We start from the raw sequence: 24,787 nt of genomic DNA, 5'->3' as shown, positions 1-24,787 counted from the left end.
CAGCAGGAAGTGGTAACCACCTATGGGGAAATGAGGGTTGTTCCTCCCTATGGGGTTGAGCAGAAGGGGAACCATAATTGAACCCTGCTCCCTCCCCCAGCAAGGGACCTGCCTGGAGGGAAGGAAGGCCTAAGGCTGGCTGCAGAACTTCCCACTCCAGTTTTCCAAGCTCCTTAAGCCTCTCTCTGGGTTGGGACTTAGAAGGGGAAGGACTTCAAGGGATGTCCAGGGAGGCTGGGGGAACAGGCAACTCAGGGGGAGACCCAGCCCAGAGCAGCTATGGTGTACTGTCCACTGCTGTTGAGGGCCAGTGGCGACCAAAGACTGCCTTTGGGGGGCGGGGACGGCAGGGGGTGCCAGTTTGCTTGGCATCTGGTAGCTGCTTGGCGGCGGCGGGGCGCGAGCTCAGAGGGAGGGAGCCCCCGGCGCAAAGTCCGGCCAGGAGCGCCCCGCCCCGCCCCGCCGGGGACCGCGCAGGGGGCGGGGCGGGGCGGGGCTGGCGCAGGGTGCTGGCGGTGGCGCCCCAGGTCCCAGCGCCCGGCCGCTTGCCGCCGCGTGGGAGCAGCGGGCTCGACGGCGCGGCCGCCCAGCCGCCATGGCGGCGCACGGGAAGCTTCGGCGGGAGCGGGGGCTGCAGGCCGAGTACGAGGCGCAAGTGAAAGGTGAGAGGGGCGGAGACCCCCCAGTTCGTGGTGGAGCCCGAAGCGTCCTCAGGAGAGAGGCGGAGGGAGCCCGAGCTCCTGCCCGCGTAGTGGGTCCCTTCGCCCCGAGCGCCCGCCAGTGTCCTGCCTTCAGTCTGTCTGCCCGAAATGGGTCTCCCTGCGCCTCACCCAGGGAGCAGTGAAAACCCTGGTGACCCGAGGGAGGGGAGACTGGAAAGGTGGCATCCCCGCTAGAGTGTTTCTGGCCACCTTGACTGCTGGAAGGTGCTGCGGGTAAGAGCGTCACGTGAGTAGCTTGGTTGGGTTGGTGGTCAAGTCTCCCTAACACCATCCCAGGTCCCAACACTTTTGCCTCCCTTTGGCATCGAGTGAGCCCAGGTGGGGACAGCTGCCTCTGGGTCAGGCTGGTGCTGTGAATCTTGGCTTGGGAGAGTCAACAGGGCTGGTTTTACAAATGAAACCTCTTCTGATAAACACTCTGTGCAAATCACATGCAAATCAGCTTTGCAAACTCTCAGAGACAGTTTCTATTAATTCAGGGCATGGTGGTTCTTGCAAAGGAAAGAAGGCAGCATGTAAGGGCCAGCAGTTCCCTGCTGCTTTCCAGTGCCAGATCCTCATATCACTCTCTGTCACCCCAGTTTACCTATTGTGGTAACAGCCCTGAGAGGTACTGTGACTTTCCATGGGCACACAGCACAGTAGCTCTCAAGAGGTAGATTGAATGACCCTTGAAGTGTCTTCCAACCTGATTGTGGTGGTTCCAGTATAATTATTCAATGCAAGCAGTATATACCAATGTGTGCCCTAGTCCTTCCACTCTGGGAGAGGCCACCTGGTGTCTAGCATCAGCTTGAGGTGATTTCTGAGTGGGTGAGCCTTCACCACCTCTCAGTAATCCTCATCCTGTTCCCTCAAAATGTCATGAAACTGAAGAACTTTGAATACTCTTCAATATGGGTCAGTTATACACACTGAAAAAGTGGAGTTTTGAGCCAGACTCTCCCCCCCAAGTCCTTCCAACCATGGTAGACAGACAGGGTCCCTGTGTTGACACCCTAAATTCTGAAAGGTCAGCATAACCGTGGTTTGGGAGGCCATCTTTTCTTCTACTTCTCTTGTCAGCAGAAGTGAGAGCGAAGGCCTTGCTTACAGGAAGTGCTGATGGGGCCCAGGCTCAGCTTTGTATTTCAAACATATGTGATTCTGGATTCAGTCCCTCCTTTTGCCAGATGTTTTGTATACATCTGTTTTGAGTCAGACACTAGGAATATGATGCTGTACAAGAAAGAACCAGTCCCTGCCTGCATATGTTTCATGGGTCCAGTAGAGGAGACAAATAGTAAACAAGCCAGTGCACAATTATTTTCAAGTATGATAATAACTATAGCAAAAGGGGATGGGATGGGGCCAGACCTTGCTTGCGGGAAGGTCAGGACAAGGTCCTCTGACCTGCAAGCTGCAGGCTCTGATAGCACAGCCTAGAGGCTGGGGGCTAGGCACCAGCTCCTTGTACTCTTGTGGACTTCAGATGCAGTTGGCTTGCCATTTGTGGCTACTTGACACCAGCCAGTTTGCATGTCTGGATCCTGATAGGGTGCGATTCTCCGATCAGTTTTTGCTGGTGGCAGCAAAGAATAAATGCAGTGCTGTGGTCGGCTGGTCCATTCAGCACTGTTCAGTTGTGATAGGTCCCCAGGGAACATAGTCCTCCCAGAGGGCAGGACAGGTGCTAGAGGGAAGACGAGGCCAGCTGGGTCATTGAAAACCTTGCTTGGAATGCAATTAAACTTACTTCTATTCAAAAATGTTATCCTGATTAAATGAAAACTCTCCCGGTTGAGCTCATGGCATTAGTGCCTACATAGCGCACATCAGCCATGGAGGTTGGCTGAGATGGTTAAGCAGGAGGTTCCTTAACCATTGCCACTAAATTACATGGCATCATGCTGTGAGCTCTGGCCTATTCTGTACTGGCTTCACTGTTGGGAACTCCTCCCCACTCCAGGCTTCCACTTGCCCAGCTTGACCCCTTGGTAGAAAGAGAGTGCTCCTGCTCAGTAATTTCAGTGAAATAAATGGTCAGGGTTATGACCCCTGGGCCCTTCCCCAAGCCAGGCCAGTGGGAGTGGTGTGAAGGACTGAGGGGTAGTGACACATGCAGTTGATTCTGGGGCTCCAGGGAGAGAGAGGTTGATCCTGCCCAAACCTGGGGGCTGAGGACTGGGATGGGACATTCTGCAAGAGGAAATTGGAGGAGATAAAGATGCCTGGGCAGGTGAAACCCACCAAGGCCGCTTGCTCCACAGGCCCTGGGAAGTCACTAGAAGCACAGAAACCCACCTGTACCAACCTGTTAATAGTGGAGTCTTGTTGGACAGCCACTTGAAGCCTGCCATTTTTTGCCTGGGCTAGTGCAGTAGCTACCAGCTAGGCTCCACATGGCGGCCAGAGAGGGCCCTAAAAATGAAACTCCCCTCTCCCTCAGGTCCAGCTGGAAATCCTCCCTGGACCATGGGCTCTGGGAATCTGCCCACCCCACCCCCACTCCTGCTTCTCAGACTTGCCCTCTGACCTTGCCTTGTGTGTTTTTCTTCTCATCACCTGTTGTTCCTGGACATTCTAGGATGAATGTGTCCTTTGCTCTCTGTCCCCCTGCTCTAATCCCAGCTCCAGGAGGGCTGGCACTCAGTCAGTCCTCTTCACCATTGTATCTAAGATGTGTCTGCCACAGAATGGGTGGGAAATCACATTCTGCTGAGTGAAGAGATGAATTAGTGTCCTGCCCCTGGGAGCACGAACAGACACTGGTGCAATGGCAGCCAAGACAGTGACTTTTTTTGCTCAGGATCCCTAATGTCCACCTGTACATTCCGTGGGGGCAGAAGTGCAGCCAGTGAGTTGCTTAAGCTTTCTGTCTGTGTGGGGGAAGCTGCATTGCCCAATTGAGCCAGCGATAAGCTGTCAGGAGGCCAGCAAGGGGGCCCTCCGGGTGTGGTTCTCCTCTTTGCAGGGGCGGGGAGAAGCCCTGGAGTGGGTGATCCAGAGTAGGATCTGTCCCATCACTTATCAGCCTGGATCAGCTAACCATTCGCTATGAGACTGCCTTTTCCCCTGGGGCTCAAGGACAGGGCTCCCTGGCCACTGAGGCCATGAGTTCATTGGAGGCTTGGCAGAGTGCCACAGCGGTCTCACCCCTGAGCAGCTCCATGTATCTGTTCAAGAGAAGCTGCAGCGCCGGAATCCTGGGTGCCTGAGGGGAAGGAAGTGGCAGGGGAAACCATTGGGGGCTTTCCAGCAACCAAACAGGGATAAGAAGCCAAATTGAAAGGCGCCTGGCTGGCAATGGGGCAAGACGGAGCTGAAGTGGCCCTGTATTCTGCCAGTCATAGATGGCTTCAACCTTCCCGGAGCTGCCACGCTTGCCTTCACCCCTGGGCCTTTGCATGGCTCTCCCCTCTTGCTGGGACACACGTTATTAGCACAGAGCTCCCTGCCCACGGGAGGCTTCCTTGAGCCCAGCTTCTTTCTGCAGGGCTGCCTCTTCCCTCCTCTCAGCTTTAGTCTTAGCCTAGCCCGGGCATGCAGGAGCTTCTGGGTAGATGAGGTGGCCACACTTGCTGGCCAGGCCTGAGCCATGGTCCCCTGCAGAGATGCGCTGGCAGCTGAGTGAGCAGCTGCGCTGCCTGGAGCTGCAGGGCGAGCTGCGGCGAGAGCTGCTGCAGGAGCTGGCCGAGTTCATGCGACGGCGCGCCGAGGTGGAGCTGGAGTACTCCCGAGGCCTGGACAAGCTGGCCGAACGCTTTGCCAGCCGAGGAGGCCGCCTGGGAGGCAACAGCCGGGAGCAGCAAAGCTTCCGGTAGGTGCTGCACTGGACGAGATGCCATAACAGGACCCTGGGGCCAGGCACCCTGGTCTGAGTGCTTCTCTACCCCCAGGAAGGAGCCAGCCCTACTGTCCTCCTTGCATTGCTGGGCTGTGTTGCTGCAGCAAACACGGCAGCAGAGCCGGGACAGTGCGGCCCTCAGCGAGGTGCTGGCTGGGCCTCTGGCTCAGCGTCTGAGTCACATCGCAGAGGATGTGGGGCGCATTGTCAGGAAGGTAGGGTTCTTGCCCTGGGCTATGTGAGGTATGGGGGCCATCAGGATCTAGCAGGGGCAGCCTGTGGGGGCTTGATCTGGTGGCACTGTGGCTGGAAGCACAGGAGGCCTGGTGGGTATTGGGCAGAGGGGACCTGTGTCTCAAGACAGGTTTGTGCCCAGCTGAGCTGGGGTGGTTCATCCAGGACTGTGGTGGGTGCTATGGTTACTCCCCCCTCCACCTATAGAGCAAGGACTTGGTGCAACAGCTGCAGGATGAGCTGCTGGAAGTGGTCTCAGAGCTGCAGACGGTAAAGGATGGGGCAGGGGCGAGGTCCACCCCAGTGGCCCAGGGAGAGACACCAGTTGGAGGCGAGAACACCCCCAAGCTGTCACATCTCCCCAAATCAGGCTAAAGGAGAATGTGGTGCCCAGGGGAGACTTGAATTTGGGGGACTATGGGCAAGGCCCCTTCTCAGCTCTGGGGATAGGGTGGTTAGACTAAGTGCTCATGTGGAACTGCCCAGATCCCAGGTCCAAGTCCCAGATGGGCTGGGATGGGGAAGGAGCTGGCTGTGGCCAGGCCCTTCAGCAGGGCTGCCTTGCCTGGGGCCTCCCTGCAGGCCAAGAAGACGTACCAGGTGTATCATGTAGACAGCATGAATGCCGAGGCGAAGCTCCGGGAAGCTGAGCGGCAAGAGGAGAAGCGGGCAGGCCGGAGTGCCCCTGCTGCCACCACCACCAGCACCACCTCTGAGACAGGGCCACTCCGCAAGAGCTCCCTCAAGAAGGGGGGAAAGCTGGTGGAGAAGGTGGGCCTGGAGGGTTCCTGGCCTTCATCCCTGCAAGCCTTTGGCTCTTCCTGGGATCTGCTGGGGGGAGGGGGAGCTGCAGGCCTCCAGCAAGACTCTTACCTCCTGTAAAGGATGGATTCTGGCCCAGTCACCTGTCCCTGGTTCTGAAGGGTTCCCCAAGCTAGGGGCAGAAGTGGCAGGACAAAGCCGTAGGGATCACACACAGAAAGATCCATGGGCCTGAGACACAGAGGGGGAAGGACAGTCTCAGGACCCAGGACAGCCCAATGCAGTTCCCCCATGCTCCAAGCTGCCCCCGCCTCCACATCCCTGCCAGAGTACAGAGAACTTTGGTGTTGCCAGGCCTGGGGATCTCTCCTCCCAGCCATCCCATGAGATGTCAGAGGGGTAAAAAGACTCAGGATGAGTGATAAAGTGACGTGCAAGGAGAAAGGACATTCGAGGTGATCTCAAAGAGAGAATGGGGAGGGTGTGAAATGCCAGGAAGGAGGCCCCATGCTGGCTGGGACTGAGTGTACTGGTCTAGTCCCTTCTACACAGTATGTGCCTTTTCCTCTTTTCAGTCCCCCTGTTGGGTCCAAGTGGAATTTCCTGTGTATCCTCCAGGTCCTCCCACCTCCATTATGGAGGGTGAATGTTTGGGCCTTTTATTTATTAGGTATCTGGTGTGTTGTCCTCCCCCTTGGCTGTGAGAAATGACAGTGAAGCAGGTCAGGGCCTAAATAGAGGTGACAGGTAGATTCACAGAGGGCTAGTGGGATGGACTAGAAGTAGCTGGTAAAGAACTGGGAAGTCAAGTCAGGCTCAGCTGGGCACCCCAGGGTTGGTGGGTCCAAGCACTGATCCCTGAGGGTTAAGGTGTTGCAAGGTAAGGAGGGAAAGACAACTTGCTAAGGGACTTGCCCATGGGACACAATGGGAGGGGAGTCAAGGGGGCTATATGGAAGACTGGAGATGGGGGTGGGCTAGGGAATGCATCACCCCTGTGTACCCCATTGTCTTGAGCAGCGTCAGGCCAAGTTCTTGGAACACAAACTCAAGTGCACCAAGGCACGCAATGAGTACCTGCTCAGCCTAGCCAGTGTCAATGCCGCCGTCAGCAACTACTACTTGCATGATGTCTTGGACCTCATGGATGTGAGTCCTGGGCAGGTGCATGGGTGGGAGGAGTCCCATACACTGGGGCTCAAGGGCCATGGCTCTAGGCCCACCTGAGTGTCCGCTTGCTTCTCCACAGTGCTGTGATACAGGCTTCCACTTGGCCCTGGGACAGGTGCTCCGGAGCTACACAGCTGCAGAGAGCCGCACCCAAGCCTCCCAGATGCAGGGCCTGGGCAGCCTGGAAGAAGCTCTGGAGGCCCTGGATCCTTCAGGGGACAAAGCCAAGGTGCTTGAGGTGCACTCAATGGCTTTCTGTCCCCCACTGCGTTTTGACTACCAGCCACATGAGGGTGATGAGGTGAGGCTCATGTGACCCTGCCATTAATGCCCCAAGTATGGTTTCAAAGGGCTTTGTGTTCTCTGGTCTTCATTTTAACAGAGGCCAGTTGCAGGATTTGCACTTTGCCAAAGAATGGAAGCTTGGGCTGGGGATACAGCTCAGTTGGTAGAGTGCTTGCCTTGCATGCACAAGGCCCTGGGTTCAATCCCCAGCACCACCTGGTCCTGATGGCTCAATTCCTTGTTCCATGGCCTCAGGGTACATTAAGCACCTTACTCAGGGGGCACCCACAAACCAATGCACACCCCTTGGGCGAAGGCATTTTAACTTTGCCACTGGGTGCTAGGTAGCTTTCCATTACTCTGTATGTAGAAAAATTTTCATAAAAATTTTTTTGGGGATACTAGGGATTGAACCCAGCAACATTCCCAGCCCTTTTTATTTTTATTTTGAATTTTTTAATATTTATTTTTTAGTTTATGGGGGACACAACATCTTTATTTTATTTTTATGTGGTGCTGAGGATCGAACCCAGAGCCCCGCGCATGCCAAGCGAGCATGCTACCACTTGAGCCACATCCCCAGCTCTATTTATTTTTATTTTGAGACAGAGTCTTGCTAAGTTATTGAGGCTGACCTTGAACGTTTGATCCTCCTACCTCAGCCTCCAGAGTCACTGGAATTACAGGCATTTGTCACTGCACTCAGTGTAAAATAATGCTTTATTCTTATTTTGTAGATATGTTATCTTCTTGAATGTCTGTAAACTGGTTATTAATGTTTTCTCAACATTATTCTCTGTTCCCTGGATTTCCTCTGTTTTCTTGAAGTTTTTTTAAAAAGCTTGCTTTGGTCTTTGTCTTCCATTTTACAGCTTCCTACAGATACCCGGCCATTCTTAACTGTCAGTTCATAGTAAGAGGAGGAACTGAGGGCTAGAGCCCATATTTCACATGTGTGAGCAGAGCTTGTCAATAGTGATTGTTCCCCTCTGGTGACTGGATAAGGACTCATTTTGTTGTGGGAAATCCCCAAGTAGTGGGGATCTGTGGACTTTTTTTCCTGGACTGGCCAATTTCCCTGAGCAGGAGCTTTTCTGGCCACTGTGCTCTGGGGACCTCACTTGAAGGAACCCAGATGTAGCTGCATTCTCCCAGCCAAAGCCCACCAGGAACACCCCTGTAGTGGCCACTTTGGGCTTTTTGCTTCTTCCTGTGAGGACACTTACTCCATGGAAAATCAGGGGGTAGGCATCTCAGGGAGAGGTGTGGAAAGGACCAGTGGCATTGGGGCATGCGTTAAGGGACTTGGGAAGCCTCTGAGGAAGCAGCACTTGGCTGTGCATTGAGTGCTGTCAGAGAGCAGGGCTAACTACGTGATCTAGTGACTTGATAAATTTTATCAGGAAGGAGGCAGTAAAAGGAGGATATGGCTGCTATTGTGAGGAAGCAGCAGTCACTTATGTCGGCAAGCACTGAGGGAGATTTTCTGGCATGGACAAAGTCCTTGCTTTTATCTTGTTTGCCACATGGAATTCCAGGGTGGGCTTATTTGTGTCTTCACTATGTCATCAGGGTGCAGTTTCATCCATCCTCATCAGCTGTGATTAGTGTCCCTGAGTCCAGAGAGGAAATGTCTACTAGTTTTCTGCTAATTGTGTGGGTTTGGGGAAGGAGCCAATGTCAATGTTTCCTAGGACCTAAGTAGACTTTTTTTTAATTGTGGCTGCTGGGTGTGATGGTGCACACCTATACAGTCAGAAACTCAGGAGGCTGAGGCAGGAGGATCACAAGTTGGAAGCCAGCTTGGGCAACTTAGTGAGATCCTGTCTCAAAAACAAGAGGGGTGGTGTTGGGAATGTAGTTCAGTGGTAAAACACTTCTGGGTTCAATCCATAGTACTAGGAGAATAAAAGTAAAAGGTACAACTTAGTGGTAGGGCACCCCTGGTTTCAATCCCTAGTACCACAAAAAAGTTGTGGTAAAATATCCACAAGATCAAATTTTATCATATCAACCATTTTTTTTACCTTTTGTAAAAAATTTTTTTAAATTAATTAATTAATTTATTTATTTATGTGGGGCTGAGAATCAAGTGCCTCACATATGCAAGGCAAGTGCTCTACCACTGAGCCACAAGCCCAGCCCCTTTTATTTTACCTTTATCTTATTTTATTTTTCATTCTAATCTGTTATATATGACAGTAGAATGCATTACAATTCATATTATACATATAGAGCACAACTTTTCATGTCTCTGGTTGTACACAAAGTAGAGTCACACCATTCATGTCTTCATATGACATGTACTTAGGGTAATGATGTCCATCTCATTCCACCACCATATCAACCATTCTTTATGTACACAGGTCAGTGGCATCGAGCATGTCCACAGTGTAGTGTAACCATCATCACCACCATCCATTTCCAGACCTGCTCATCTTCACACACTGAAACTTTGGTACCATTAAACAAGTTCCAGTTCTCCTCCCGCCAGACTTTTCTAGATGCTTACATGTTTATTTTATGTGTTTCTAAAGGGTTTTGGGGGGTTGGACCCAGGGCCTTGTGTGTGCAAAGCATGTGTTCCACTTCCCTTTCAAGGGAATTCCTCACTTCCTAAAGCTTTCTCCTCCTATCCCCCCACATGCCCAGGAAGCAGGCTGCTCTTATGCTGTCCAATTACAGTGAGTGATTTTTCTGTCCTCTCTTTTCCCCAGGAGAGATCTGGCTGGGTCTTCTCCTTCTGTCTCAGGCCCCAGCCCTCCTCACTACCCTTAGTTTTAAACAGCAGCTAATTGAGGTGTAACATTTAGTCATTCAAAGTGTGTCTTCACAGACTGCACAGCTATCTTTACCATCTAATTCTACAACAATTTCATCACCCAAACAGAAATCTTACCTGTACAGTCACTCCCCACCTGGGCCCCACCCCTAGCACCCCCTAATGTGCTTCTTGTCTCTCTGGATTTGCCTGCCCAGACGTTCTTAGTAAATATATTTATATGATATGTGGCCCTTTTTGTCTGGCTTCTTTCACTCAGATAATGGTTGTAGCACAGATCAATACTTTATTCTTTCTTTTTTTTTGCAAGAGAGAGAGAGATTTTAATATTTATTATTTTTTAGTTTTCGGCGGACACAACATCTTTATTTGTACGTGGTGCTGAGGATCGAACCCGGGCTGCATGCATGCCAGGCGAGCGCACTACCACTTGAGCCACATCCCCAGCCCCTTTTTTTTTTTTTGATACTGGGGATTGAACCCAGGGGTGTTTTACCACTGAGCCACATCCCCAGCACTTTTTAAAAAAATTATTTAGAGACAGGCTCTCACTGAGTTGCTTAGCACCTAAGTCGCTGAGGCTGGCTTTGAACTCACGATCCTCCTGCCTCAGCCTTCCAAGCCACTGAGATTACAGGCATGCACCACTGCACCCAGCTTCATTCTTTATTGTGGCTGAATGATATCCCTTTTTTTCATTTGCCAGTTGATAGAAGCTTGCATTGTTTCCAGCTTTGGACTATTATGAACAATGTTGCCACAGACCTTTGTAGACAAGTCTTGGTGTGGATGGATGCATTCCTTTATCTTGGGGGAGATACCTCAACATTCTTCAGTTTAAGTGTCAAGGGCTGCTGGTCCCATAGTCAGCCACCAGGCAGCAGAAGTGTGCCTGGTTCTCCTAGGCCCTAGAGATCCTGGCACCTGCTGCCTGTTCCTACTGCTACTCCTGAGCTTCGTCCCCAGGCTCAGCCCTCAGCCTCTGGCACTGCCCTCTGCAGGTAGCTGAGATCCGGGTTGAGATGGAGCTGCGGGACGAAATTCTGCCCAGAGCCCAGAATATCCAGAGTCGCCTGGACCGACAGACCATTGAGACAGAGGAGGTATGAGTGGCTCAGTCCTGGGTGGTTACAGGGGTCTGGAGACTCTAGAGTCCTCTTGTGGGGTCAGCTGCTCTGTCACCAACCTCCCGACTGGCAGTGTTCTTCATCTGTCCTTCCTGCTAACTTGGACTTCCTGTCCTTCAGCTTATTCTCCCTGACTTCTTACTGTCCTGGTACTGTCCCCGCCTCAGGTGAACAAGACATTGAAGGCGACACTGCAGGCTCTGCTGGAGGTGGTAGCATCAGATGATGGGGACATGCTCGATTCTTTCCAGGCCAGTCCTTCCACCGAGTCCCTCAAGTCCACCAGCTCAGACCCAGGCACTCGGCAGGCAGGCCGGAGAAGGGGACAGCAACAGGAGACAGAGACCTTCTATATGACGGTGGGGCTGGGTGGGCAGGGGAGAGGCATGCAGGGCTGGGTACAGTTATGGAGACAGTTCTTAAACTCTGAGCTCTTCTTGGGGCTTCCAGAAGCTCCAGGAATATCTAAGTGGACGGAGCATCCTTGCCAAGCTTCAGGCCAAGCATGAGAAGCTGCAGGAGGCCTTACAACGAGGTGGGCTCTGGTGCAGGCCCCTGCCCGTTCTTCCCTACCCCTGGGCTAGGAGCCACCCCTGCTCTCCTCTGCCCTGTCTGGACCCCCATCCAGCCCATATTACTCCCTGCCCAGAGGAGCTAACCCAACAAGGGTCCTGGCCTCTCTCCTACCCCTGGCCCTTTGAGCACGTGAGCTTCAGGCCATGCCTCCTTTCTCTGGGGCTCATTCAAGACTTCCTGGTCTGAGACGCAGACCAGCATTTTCTTTTCCTCAGGTGACAAGGAGGAGCGGGAGATGTCTTGGTGAGTCCTTCATGAGATGCTGGCTTCTTCTAAGGTTCCCCATCGCCTCTCTCCTTGGGGTCTAGCTCTGTTGCCCAGTCCCCTGTGGCCTAAATGTCTCAGTGGTTTCTGGAATAACTTGGGAGTTTCAGGGTCTGGTTGGGCTGGGCTGCAGCAACCTATTCCCCATGCCTGTGCCCCTTACTCGACTCCCATTCACCACAGGAGTCAATACACACAGAGAAAATTCCAGAAGAACCGCCACCCCCGTCCTACCTCCCAGTATAACCAGAGACTCTTTGGAGGAGACATGGAGAAGTTTATCCAGGTACTTGCTTTGCCCCATGCTCCATCTGATTGAAGGAAGCCTGTCTGTGCTGGTCTTTCTTCAACTCTGGATCATCTTTGTGGCCAAGCAGCTGCTTGATCCCTGCATCCCCATTCCTGACCTTCCCTGGGGGAAGTCAATTGTCCCTTTCTGGGTGGGCCTTTTCTAGGCCTCTCTGCTGGGCTCACTCATGGCCTTTACTGCTTGATGTGAATGTCCTCAACAGTCATAGGAATACAGAAACCTGGGACTACGGCACTTTTAAGGAGGAGATGTTGACAGATCCCCCACCCATGACTGGTATCAGTGTAGGATGCCCACAGGTCCCACTGTTGGCCCCTTGGCTATGGGGGGGTTCCTTGATAGTGAAATAGAGGAAGCAAGAGAGATCCCAAAAGAAGAAAGAGCTTGTGGATACAGAGCATGCTGAGTCTTGTGGGCATGACTAGAATCCTAGTGACTTGGGAGGATCAGGCAGGAGGATGGCAAGTTTGAGGCCAGCTGGGAAATTTAGTGAGACCCAGTGTCAAAAAATAAAAAAAGTTGGGGTTAGAGCTCAGTGGTAGAGCATCTTTGGGTTCAATCCCTAGTACAGAAGAAAAAGAAAAAACAAAAAACAAAAGAAGAAAGAGAGGGAACACTATCATTCGCAATGATGTGATTGTATACATAGAGAATTCAAAAGAATCAGACTGTTTAAATGAACCAGTTTGAGTTGTGCAGTGTTATTTGATTCAAGGTCAACGTCCAGATTTTGATTGCATTTTGACATTCCAGCAACAAATAATTTGCAAATAAAATGCAAAGCACTGCCTAAAATAGCATCAGAAATATCAGACACTTAGTAGTGACTGTAACAAACTTAATAGAGAGAGACAGAAAGGTGGAATGCCAAGGTGGGTCTTGAGTGTAATACCCTCTGTCCCCAGAGCTCAGGCCAGCCTGTTCCCCTGGTGGTAGAGAGCTGTATCCGCTTCATTAACCTCAATGGTAAGCACACCCCAGCCCCTCCTGCGGCCTGGCGCCCGGCACCTGAAACCTCACGCACAGGGCGACAGTCCTGAAGCTGGGAGGGGACTCTGCCCACCAGGTCCTTGTCCTCCACAGGTCTACAGCATGAGGGCATCTTCCGAGTATCAGGTGCCCAGCCCCGGATCTCAGAGATCCGGGATGCCTTCGAGAGAGGTGGGGACAGGCAGGCCAGGGGGGCAGTGGGGGCTCAGCAGGTGCAGGTGGCCTCCTCACTGTGCCCTGTTTCCTGTCCCTCCTCAGGAGAGGACCCTCTGGTAGAAGGCTGCACTGCCCATGACCTGGACTCAGTGGCCGGGGTGCTGAAGCTCTACTTCCGGAGCCTGGAGCCCCCACTCTTCCCCCCAGACCTGTTCAATGAGCTGCTGGCTTCTGCAGGTGAGGCCGGGGCCTGAGGGTGGCCAGATGGGAGGGCCACCTGCTAGTGGCTGCGGCCCCACTCACTCAGCTCTCTTTTGGGGGTGGCCTTGGCCACAGAGCTGGAGGCTGTGGCTGAGCGGGTGGAGCCTGTGAGCCGCCTGCTGGCCCGGCTGCCTGGCTCCGTGCTGGTGGTTCTGCGCTACCTTTTCACCTTCCTCAACCAGTGAGTGCCTCTGGGGAGCAAGCTGGGGGTGGGGGTGGAGGGGACATCAACATGGAGCTCCCTGCCTGTGACCTGCATGTCCCCTCCAGCCTGGCCCAGTACAGCGATGAGAACATGATGGACCCCTACAACCTGGCTGTGTGCTTTGGGCCGACGCTGCTGCCCGTGCCTGCTGGACAGGACCCAGTGGCCTTGCAGGGCCGGGTGAACCAGCTGGTGCAGACACTCATCCTGCAGCCTGCACAGGTTTTCCCAGCCCTGGCCACACTGCCAGGCCCCGTCTATGAGAAGTGCATGGCGCCACCTTCGGCCAGCTGCCTGGGGTATGCTCTTGGTGCTGCCTGGGGGGTTCAGTGGAGGACAGCCCCCTCATCTGCCTTGCTCTGCTCTGAACCTCAGGGATGCCTTGCTGGAGATCCTTGTGGGGGAGAATGAGCCAGAGCTGGAAGCTGGGACCTCCGCTCAAGAGGATGGTGAGTGGAGAAGCTCACTTCTCTACTCTGTGAGGAAGTGAGGCCCCACCCTGTCCCCACTCTGGGCGCCCACTTCATTCCCACTCATACTGTCTCTTGTCCCCAGACCTGGAGGGGGTTGTGGAGGCCGTGGCCTGCTTTGCCTACACAGGCCGCACGGCCCAGGAGCTGACGTTTCAGCGAGGGGATGTTCTGCGGCTGCATGCACGGGCCTCAAGTGACTGGTGGCGGGGGGAGCATGCTGGTGTGCGGGGACTCATTCCCCACAAGTACATCACGCTGCCTGAGGGGTGAGTGAACTGTGGCTTCAGGAAGGGTCCCATGATTTCAGCCTTGGCCCTCCTAGGCCTGGTGCTCAAGGCTGCCCTCTCAGCCTGGCCTGAACTAGGGGTATCCACACCTTCTCCACCCAGCTTTCTCAGGAAGTAGACACTTGTTCTTGAGGAGACAGTACAGGAATATGCAGGCATCTCAGGCGTGACCCAGCTCCTAGGCCTCAGGAACTTAGGACAGGCTGGATTGCTGCCTTCTCTCTTCTCTGAGCCAAATTTTGTAAATCTGGGTTGGGCCTAACCATGAACATTTGTGCCCACTTTTGGCTGGGACCCCAGCTAGGAAGGAGCACTCATACAGGCTCATCTCTTTCCTGCCCGGGGCTGAGAAGCAGGTGGTAGGTCCAGGGCCTCCTGGTCTTGGAGTTTACCCATTGGTGAGAAAGTAGAAGACAGCCCTTAGCAAGACCCTTCTGAGGGTCCTGCTTGCCCAAGGCAGCAGACATGGTGGCCAGAGGCTGCCCTCACCATGCCAGGCCAGGGGGGCTGGGCTCAAGTTTTGGCTACCTGGGAGCAGGGGAGTTGTCAGATGAGGGTCACTAAAAAGCACAGAACAAAGTCCAACTGGCTTTGACAGAGAGAGACTTTAGAGGAGCTTGGGGAGCACTGGGATCCACCCCTTTCCTTGGCCACAGCCCAGGGTGGGAGGAGCCACTGCCACCTTGGCTTGGGGACTTCCCAGGCCCTCCACTAGGCTTACTCCCTTTGCCCTGCAGGTCAGAGATGGGTACCCCACCTGAGGCTGTGGACCCCTCTGGACACAAACAACACTGCTTGGTCCCAACCTCCCCAGAGCGACATGTGGAGGTGGATAAGGTGAGAGCTAGGTGGCAGGTGGGGCAGCCCCTCTCCTGCAAGGTCACTGCCTCCCCTTAGGAACCCAACTCCTCCCTCCTGAGGTGAGGTTCCATCTCTGCTTTCTTTGGCCAGACAAGAGCCCAAGACAGAGCCCAGAAAGGGGCAGGAGGGCAAAGGGGATGGAGATGGGAATGGGAAGGACAAAGGCCCAGAGGCAGGGACGAGAGGGGCAGAAGACCCTGGACCTGACTGGGTCATGGGGCTCATTCTTGAACAGGGATGCAGCAGGGATAAGCTATCTAAGCTGGCATATGCGAGAGGCTCTTGGACAGGCTTCAAGGCTGGCATCTAGAGCCAGGCTAGGTGACAAACAGTGACATGGAAGGTGTTTGGCACACCAGGGAAGATGAAAGGGATAGAGAGGCAGAAAGGGTCCTGGCTAGCAGCACAACCTTGGGAACACCTACCCCTGTTCACTTGTTCTGAAAGATGGACCCTGTGACCATCTGTGCACAGGGAAGCCCTGGGGACAGTCACTGAGCCCAAGGAGGAGACAGTACAGGAATATGCAGGCATCTCAGGTGTGACCCAGCTCCTAGGCTTCAAAATGGTAGAAGGGAAACCAGTGTGGAGTGGCGGAGGCCAGGGAAGGAGGGGTGGCAGGGAGCCCCACTGGGAGGGGAGGGGCCCAGTGGCAGGGTAGGAGGGGTCAGGCAGAGGCTGGGAATCGGGGAGCCTTTTCTGGGGGAGCCCTCACTGGATGCTTTCCCTTCCTTTCCTCTCTGCCAGGCTGTGGCACAGAACATGGACTCCGTGTTTAAGGAGCTCTTGGGGAAGGCTGCTGTCCGCCAGGGCCTTGGGCCAGCAGCTCCTGCCTTCACCAGCCCTGGGCCCCGAAGCCCAAAGCCTCTGGCCTGTAGCCGCTTCGGCAGGAACAAGGGTTTCTCCCGTGGGTCTGGGGCCCCAGCTTCACCCTCTGCCTCCCATCCCCAGGGCCCAGATTCAGCCCTCAAGCCACACTGAGATGCTCTGGTGGAGCCAGTGCAGGTCCTGCCTTACTCCAAGTGGCTTCCAGCAAGTCCACCATTGTCCCCAGGTCCTTTGCTTCTTCTCATCCCTGGCTAAGGGCCCTTAGGGAGGCAGCCAGGGAAGGAGGCTGGGGGCAAGCCCCTCTGCGGCTTTGCTGGGAAGGCTCGTCATTGGCTTTGGGTGGCAGGTGTTGGCAGTGATTCATAAAGACCTGTGCATTGATACCTTGATGGAGCCAGCTCTCTGTCTCTGGGGGCTGGGCAGGTTGGTACAAGGCCAGCCCCAGCACCTCCACTGGCAAGGAATAGCTTCTGCTGTGGGTGCCCTGGCACAGAGCTGTCCATTCAGGGGGCTGTATCTCCTGGGGACCTGTACCTATGAAGGCTTGGTTGCTTGCATTGTGGGTTCCAGACCCATGCATGTGTTGAGGGTCTTCGTATGTCTGTTTCTGCCTCCACATCCACTGTTACCCTAATGCAAGAAGACCCCCTCACCATGTGGAAAATAGCCAACTTTTATTAGGGAAGGACTAGAGAGGTACAGACAGGAAGGTACACTGGCCCCACCCTGCTCCTTCCTCTTTGGCTCCCTGGGACCTCTGTGTTACCTGGAGGGCACTTTCCAGGGCACAGGTCACCTGCCACCCCCAGGCCCTGGGATCCTCTGCCCTATCTAGTCTCTCCCCATGCCTGGAACAAGGAGCTAACATAAGGGACTCTCACAGTCTTGGAGCCTGAAAGCCTCTTTGTATACAGTGAGTCCTAGAAGAGCTAGCCCCAGAGGCAGCTGAGCTTCATGGAGCTTTTGGAAGGAAAGTGCCCACTGGCTCCTCAGGAGAAAGTATCCTTGGCCAGGGAGGAGCTGGCAGTGGCACAGGACTCGTCTTGGGGCCCCAGGCTGGGTGGGGCCTGCACCCGAGCACAGCAGAGCAAGCTGCGCAGCTCTGAGGAGACGCTGCTGCTGAAGGAGGCATAGATCCAGGGGTTGGTACAGCTGTTGAGGCTGGCCAGCAACATGAGCAGCACGAAGGGGGGCCCTGTGGAGGCAGAGTCCAGGTTGGGGCTCAGGGGTCCGGGAGGGGTGGGATCTTGTGTACCTGCTAAAGGCTACCAGTGCGCACAAGCACATGCTTGTGGCCCACCGTCGGGTGTGGGTATGGGTAGAGGACCAAGTTCAAGCAGCCCCCAGAGCCCTAGCCACAGCTACACCTACCTTCCAGAGGTGCCTCTGGGTCCCATGCTGCCCATAGCTGCACAAGGAAGAAGGGTGCCCAGCATAGCACGTAGACGATCACAATCACCAGTGTCATCCTCACAGTCTTGGCCATGGCTGCTGACACCCGGGCTCCCTCTCTGGGACTGCCTGTCCGGTGCCTTCTGTGGCGCCCCCCAGCCCTTTCCGATGGCCCTGGCACCAGACTGGCATGAATCTCCCGGAAGATGAGAACCTGGCAAGCAGCAATACCCAGGGCAGGTGCCACAAACACCATCAGGGCAATCCAGGTGACATAGGCACGAAGGCCCCAGGGCTCTGCAAAGCGGGCCCAGCAGTCAAAGACCCCGCTGCCATCTCCCACATCACGCTGGGCAAAGATGAAGAGCTGAGGCAGGCTGAGAAGAAGTGAGAAGGCCCAGGCCACCAGCACTGGCCGGTTCCAGCGAGCCCCACCTCCATGGCGGTATGCCAGCATGGGGCGGCAGATGGCGCGGTGGCGGTCTAGCGTCATGGCCAGGATCATGTAGGAGGAAGCATACATGCCCACCATCTGCAGGTACTTGACGGCCCGACACAGGGCATCAGGCCCACGGAAGCGGTCGGTGGCATCCCAGGCTAGCTGGGGCAGCACTTGAAATAGAGCCACAGCCAGGTCTGCTAGGCACAAGTGGCCAATGAAGACGTGCATGGGTGCCCAGCGGCCGCGCCGGCCACGTCGTACTAGGGCCCCCAGTACCAAGCCATTGCTCAAGGCCACAGCCACAAAGACTGTGGAAAGTAGGGCCAGTTCTGCCCGGGCTAGCAATGGGTCCCTGGTGTCCAATGACTCCTCCCGGCTGCCGTTGCTTGGCGGGCTAAGTGGAGAGAGGGGCCCAGGCACAGCTGGGCAAGGGTGGGAGGAAAGGGCCAAGTTAGAAAGGGTGCCATGTAGGGAACTCAGGCCAAGGAAATTTCCACCAGATGCTAGAGCTGGTGGCCTGGGCAGCTGGCACCTTGGACCTCCCCTACTGTCCACTTTTTGGCTCCCAGCAGAGGGGACTCCTCCAAGCAAGCCTCATCTGTGGGGAGTTGTACACATGTGGTCCCAAGGGAAGGGCAGCCTCAGCCCAGGGAGTATGTATGACCTGCCCTCCTCTCCCTCTCCTCCTCCCCTGAGGCATTTCTTCCCACCTGCCCCAAAGAGACGAGCAAAGGAGCTCTTTAGAAAGAGGGGCTTCTTGGTTTTATCAAAGCCACCCAACTCATCCCTGTGGGGGTGTGCAGGGGCCCAGCCTTACCGGAGGTGGTGGAGGCCAGCAGCATGGTCTTTGGAGACGGGGCAAACTCTGCCTCCACTTGAGGGGCCAGCCCTGATGCCCGGGTTAACTGTACAGAAGTCCTTAGAGAGGTGTCAGGGTAGCCGATGCCTGTCAGTGTGTGGGTGCCTGGGATAGGGGTCTGGCCTGTGCTCACTCCTGGGCAGGAAGATAAGAGAGGCAGTCAGCTAGGTGTTGAAATGCATGTCTGTCATCTCACTTAGTGAGACCCTGAGTCAAAAATTTAAAAAAAAAAAAAAAAGTTAAAAAGGCTGGGGACTGGGGATGTAGCTCAGTAGTAGAGCACCACTGAGTTCAGTACCCAGCACTCCCCCCAGAGAAAGAGGGAGGGAGAGAGAGAGAGCGTGCATGTGAGGCAGTCACACAGAACAAACAGCCCAGGATACACCCAGGCAGCCCCTGAGACCTAGATTGGGGAGTGGGCATCCAAGCAGATTCATAAATCCTCCTGCCCTGGCACAGGCCTAGAGAGTTTACCATCTGAGGGCTAGAGGCTAGGCAGGAGGGACTAGGTATGCTGCCACAGGCCCCTTCACAACCCCTTACCTGGCCAGGCTCCCGGGCTCCTGGGCAGCTGGGCAGCAGCGTGAAGGTGGCCCAGGCGCTCAGATCTGTTCTCCATCGCCTGCCCCGCCCAGACCCAGCCTCTGGGAGTGACCAGCCCAGGAGAGGACTTCCTCCCCCTTTTCCTCCCCCACATGCCTCCCCTGGCCTCCCGCTTCCCTCCTCCCATTCACCAGGAAGTAGGTTCCTGGCCTCCAGTTTCCCTTCCTGCCCTCAGGCTTCCCAGATCCATCCCCAGGGCTCCTTCCCCCACTCCTCAAGGCCCTGAGGCTGCCTCATCCAGTCCCCCACTTGGCCTAGTGGCAACCTCCATTCATCCCACCCGCCCCCACCCCACAGGACCCCCTTCCTGGAACTTCTGGTCTGGTAGTGCTGTGAGGGATCACCCGTGTAGCACCTCACCTCCTGAATGGGTAAACTGAGATCGGAGATGGCAGGTCGTCACTCCTTTTTCCCAAGCCAGCTCCTGTTCCTATTTGGCCCCAGTGAGGAAGGAGTAAAAGCCAAGGGAATTCCCACTACACTCAGGGTGCCCCCCCATGCATACACAGTCCCCTCCTTGTCAATTAGGGCTGGCTCAAGAGGAGGGACAGGAAGGGAGGGGGTGGGGTAGGGGCCAAGTCCAGGCTTAATGTGCCCCTGCAATATCCAGCTTCCTCCCCAGGGGCCTGTGGGAGCCAGGGAACCCCACCCACTTCCTGCAGCTAGCTACCTGCTGTAGAAGGAGGGGTCTTCCAATGGGATCTCCATGCTGTTACCTGTGTTCCTCTTGCTTCCTCTCTCTCTTCTCTCTTCCACACGTACACTCACACACACACAATCATATATATGACATCCACACACCCACCAGACAGTGTTTGACAGATACACACATGAATTCATAGGCACATTCATGCATACACCACAGCCACTGGGGTGCAGGTTTTGATGTGGAGAAGTCTGAGAGGGGACTTTCCATGCCAAGGTCTTTGGATCCTCCCTCCTTCCCCCCTCCTCTGTAGCCAGGCCCCTGCAGCTCATCAGCTTCCCCTCTGCTCATGGCTCCCACTCTTTGCAGATGTCAGCCTACCCAGCCCAGCCCTGGCCACAGCCTGTCCACCCGCCCAGGGCAGGCTCCTTTTTTTCCTGTTTGTCCTCTCCAATGACCTGCAAAGCTGGAGACCAAAACTGGCCTCTCATAGACATGGACCAGGCCCTGGTCCAGGGACCTTGCCAACAGCCAAGGCCTCCTCTTCCTGCCTGGTGACTGTTGTGGTGTTCCAGCTCCCCCCCACCCAGCCTCAACGGATAGAGGACATGTGGGGGTGTGCACTTTGCAAATAGGCAAAGATGCACACGCACTCACCCCCACCCGTAGATCACCACACATTCACAAAACGTGTACACATGCCACGCAGCTCACATGTGCACACACCCACATACACACATACCACACAAGGCACACAGTACACACTGAACACACACACATGACAGTCACACTCACATATCCCACATGCATATTTATGTTTTTTGGAACCCTTGTCAAATCAGTTGCAGAATGCTGATACCCCACCTCCAAGTCCTTCCTTCCTTTCCTCATGTGCACCTCTCCATCAGCACCCCCACCCTTGCGTACTGGCCTCTGGAGATTAAGTATCAAGGAGACAAATCTCCTCATCATCCAGACACCTCTTAACTGGCAAAGAAATTGAGGACCTTGGTCCCCTAATAACAGAAAGCAAGGCTCAAGTCCTTGCTAGGCCACTGCCCAGCTGTGTCTACGTGACCACTCAGCTTCCTGTTCCCCTTCTCCAAAGTATGGAATTCAATGACTGAAGTGTGGCCTGTCCTTCACTATCCACTGCTTCCCCAAGATCAGAGCCCTTCCTTCAGTCACCAAACTGCAAGTGGCCCCACTGTGGACATGGAGGTGGAAAGACCCAGACCTGCTCAGGAAACAGGGGCCCGTGTAGAGAGGAGTGGAGGCAGGGAAGCCAGGAGAGCCTGGGACCAAGACCCAGGTGCCCAAAGGAAGGAGGTACACAAGCTACTGAGAGGCTACATCCTGAAGTAGGAAGAAGCACCCCAGCTGGGCCCAGGGGCTATGCAATTGCAGGTAGCCAATCCCATGTGGCAGTGGAAGGGATGAACGAGTTGTGCGTATAGCCATGATGAATGGATGTCACAGGGACTGGTGAGGAGCAGAATGAGAACTCCTGTCATTCAAATACTTGGGAGAGGTGCCTGTGGGGGAAGGAGCAATGGATCAGAGGAGGGGATTAAGTGGGCACAAACAAATAAAAACAAGTGGGGCTGGGGTTGTGGCTCAGTGGTACAACACTTGCCTAGCATGCGTGAGACATTGGGTTTGATCCTCAGCAGCACATAGAAATAAATAAATAAATAAAGGTATTGTGTCCAACTACAACTAGAAAATATATTTTAAAAAATAAGTGGGTGTGCGCATATGCTGAATGGCTGCAGTCAATGATGACAGTCTGAGGATCTGAGGATGATTGTCCTGTTCTATCTCACCTGCATGGGAGAGGGCAGGGTCCCCAGCAAGGCACCCTCTCACTGGGCTGGCATGAATATAGTACTAGGGCAAAGGAAAGCACATAGAGGCCTGCACCTTCAGCTAGTCTTGAGGTCACCTAAGGCTCAGGCAGCCTGGCAGGAGTCTCCTTTTTGGTTGGTCATACATACATGTAGTTTAAACAGGCAGATTGTTCAGTGAGGCTCCTTTCAAAAAGTGCCACCAGGGCTGTGGTTGTGGCTCAGTTGTAGAGCACTTGCCTAGTATGTGGGAGGTACTGGGTTTGATTCTCAGCACTGTGTCCATTTACAAGTAAAAAAAATAAAAATAAAAGTGCCATCTGTCCCTCACTATTTCCCTACCCAGAGGCAACCAATTTCAGTTCCTGTCAATGAGCTCTTTTAGTACTTCCCTCTGGGTTTCTCAGTCAGGACACTTGGCCTTCTCCCAACACATGTTCCTTTTCCTTCATTACAAGAACATCAGCAATAGCTTCTTCTCTGAAATGAGTTTTGAAATCAGCTTTACTTGCCTAGCATGCACAAGGCCCTGGGTTTAATCCCCAGCACTGCTATCAATCAATCAATCAATTTAAATTTAAATTTAAAATGGTAAATTAAAAAAACAAAGATAGCCTGGTGGGTGGGGTGTATATCTGTAATTCCAGCTACTCTGGAGGTTGTGGAAGGAAGATTGCAAGTTCAACGCCAACCTGGGCAACTTAGTGAGACCCTAAGCAATTTAGTGAGACCCTGTCTCAAAAATAAACAAAAGGGCTGGGGATGTAGCTCAGTGGTAGAGAACTCCTGGATTCAATCCCCAGTATACCAAAAAAAAAAAAAAAAAGAAAGAAAGAAAAAGAAAAAATTAGAAACAGTTTAAAAAATAGAATAGGGTACAAAAAAATCTGTGGACAACTCTTACTTTTCACTTTTTTCATATATATATATATATATATATATATATATATATATATATTATATATATTTAGTTGTAGGTGGACACAATATCTTTATTTTGTTTATTTATTTCTATGTGGTGCTGAGGATCGAACCCACTGCCTCACATGTGCTGGCCAAGGGCTCTACCACTGAGCCACAACCCCAGCCCCTCTTCTTTGTTTTTGTTAACTATTTTCTGTGGAGTGAAACCAGAGTCTCATACATGCTAGGCAGGTGCTCTACCACTGAGCTACACCCGGAGCCTTATTTTAAAAAAATTTTTCATTGAAGCATTATAATTATACATTATGATGGGATTTGTTATGCCATATTCATATATGCACATAACAGTTTGATCCATCTAATTTCCCAGTACCTTCTCTCTCCCTCCTCTCCTCCCTCTTCCGTCCACTTGCTATACTCTATTGATCTCCTTTCTATTATTATTATTATTTTAATTAATGCATTATCATTTATATATGAATATATATATTTGTGTGCTATTTTTATATGAACATAGCATAATTTGATAGTTTTCATTCCCCTGTACTTCCCCATGTCCTTTCTTCCTCCTTCCCTCTCCATCCCCTTCCTCTAATCTATTGGTCTCCTTTCTATTTTTGTGAGATCCTTTTTTAAAATTCCCGTTTCTCTCTCTTTCTCTAACTTCTGTATATGAGAGAAAACATTCAACCCTTGATTTTCTGAGTCTGGCTTATTTTACTTAGCATGATATCCTCCAGTTCCATCCATTTACCAGCAAGTGCCATAATTTTGTTCTTCTTGCTACTGGGTCCATTGTATATATATACCACATTTTCTGTTAATTTGTTGATGGGCATCTGAGCTGGTTCCATAACTTGCCTGTTGTGAATTGTGCTGCTATAAACATTGATGTGGGCTGTATTGCTATATATGCTGATTTTAGTTCTTTTGGATAAATATCGAGGAGTGGGATAGCTGGGTCATATGGTGGTTCCATTCCCGTCTTTTGGGGAATCTCCATATTGCTTTCCAGAATGGTTGTACTAATTTACAACCCTACCAACAATATATAAGTGAATATTTCCCCCTACACACTTGCCAGCAATTTTATTTTATTTTTGTGGGGGTGGGTACTAAGGATGGAATGCCGGGGTGGTTAACTACTGAGTCACATTCCCAGCCCTTTTTATTTTTTGAGACAGGTTCTCTAAGTTGCTTAGGCCTCATTAAGTTGCTGACGTTAACCTCAAACTTGCAATACTCCTGTCTCACCCTCGTTAGTCGATGGGATTACAGGCATGCACCACTGCATGGGACTGTTATTTGTATTCTTCTTCTTCTTTTTTTTTTTTTTTGTGGTTCTGGGGATTGAACCCATGGCCTTGTGCATGCAAGGCAAGCACTCTACCAACTGAGCTACATCCCCAGCCTAGTTATTTGTATTCTTGATTATTGCCATTCTAACTGGAGTGAGATGAAATCTCAGAGTAGTTTTTTTGTCTGATTAGTTCTCATATTTCTATTTTTTCCCACATTTTATTGGTGCATTATAGTTGTACATAATGACGGGATTTGTTGTACATATTTCTACATGCACACAATATGACAATATAATTTGGCCAGTATCACTTCACAGCACTTCCCCCCTCCCTTCCTACTACCTATCCCTTGGTCCCTTTCCTCTACTGATCTCCCTTTGATTTTCATGAGATCCACCCCCACCTTTCTTTTCCTTTTTCCTCTCTAGTTTCTGCATATGAGAGAAAACATAATAAGATCCTTGACCTTCTGAGTTGGAATTATTTCACTTAACATAATGGTGTCTAGTTCCATCCATTTTACTGCAAATGACATAATTTCATTTTTCTTTATGGCTGAATAAAACTCCATTGTGCATATATACCCCACATTTTGTTTATTCATCTAACTGGTGATGGGCACCTAAGCTGGTACCATAATTTGACTATTGTGAA

General features: G+C 52.8%; 2 protein-coding genes across 4 annotated transcripts; one reads left to right on the top strand and one right to left on the bottom strand.

The window, feature by feature from the left end:
* The first annotated feature begins 551 nt into the window (after positions 1 to 551).
* Arhgap4 (Rho GTPase activating protein 4) lies at positions 552 to 16,508 on the top strand. Of its 2 annotated transcripts, XM_027921659.3 has the most exons (21): positions 552 to 662; positions 4,314 to 4,521; positions 4,601 to 4,763; positions 4,990 to 5,052; positions 5,365 to 5,553; positions 6,565 to 6,693; positions 6,794 to 7,015; positions 10,783 to 10,884; positions 11,076 to 11,267; positions 11,359 to 11,443; positions 11,700 to 11,727; positions 11,932 to 12,034; positions 12,964 to 13,024; positions 13,142 to 13,219; positions 13,307 to 13,441; positions 13,541 to 13,646; positions 13,736 to 13,969; positions 14,046 to 14,119; positions 14,226 to 14,409; positions 15,168 to 15,267; positions 16,039 to 16,508. In XM_027921659.3, the coding sequence occupies exons 1-21, from the start codon at positions 596 to 598 to the stop codon at positions 16,270 to 16,272; spliced, it is 2,757 nt and encodes a 918-aa protein (XP_027777460.1). In that variant the 5' UTR covers positions 552 to 595; the 3' UTR covers positions 16,273 to 16,508. The 2 variants fall into 2 exon arrangements, with proteins under 2 accessions (XP_027777460.1, XP_071462835.1); XM_071606734.1 differs by lacking the exon at positions 13,142 to 13,219.
* A 288-nt stretch (positions 16,509 to 16,796) lies between these two features.
* Positions 16,797 to 20,160, bottom strand: Avpr2 (arginine vasopressin receptor 2). 2 transcript variants are annotated; one of them, XM_027921660.3, is made up of 4 exons: positions 20,132 to 20,160; positions 18,771 to 18,947; positions 17,491 to 18,375; positions 16,797 to 17,314 (listed from the first exon to the last, which is right to left on the bottom strand). In XM_027921660.3, the coding sequence occupies exons 2-4, from the start codon at positions 18,793 to 18,795 to the stop codon at positions 17,109 to 17,111; spliced, it is 1,116 nt and encodes a 371-aa protein (XP_027777461.1). In that variant the 5' UTR covers positions 18,796 to 18,947; positions 20,132 to 20,160; the 3' UTR covers positions 16,797 to 17,108. The 2 variants fall into 2 exon arrangements, with proteins under 2 accessions (XP_027777461.1, XP_071462836.1); XM_071606735.1 differs by lacking the exon at positions 20,132 to 20,160 and adding an exon at positions 19,356 to 19,769.
* Between the last annotated feature and the right edge of the window lie 4,627 nt (positions 20,161 to 24,787).

This window comes from Marmota flaviventris, chromosome X (assembly GCF_047511675.1).
Source record: "Marmota flaviventris isolate mMarFla1 chromosome X, mMarFla1.hap1, whole genome shotgun sequence".
Classification (NCBI taxonomy): Eukaryota; Metazoa; Chordata; class Mammalia; order Rodentia; family Sciuridae; genus Marmota; species Marmota flaviventris.
The sequence above is the reverse complement of the archived record's forward strand: the minus strand, read 5'-3'. Positions and strand labels throughout refer to the sequence as shown.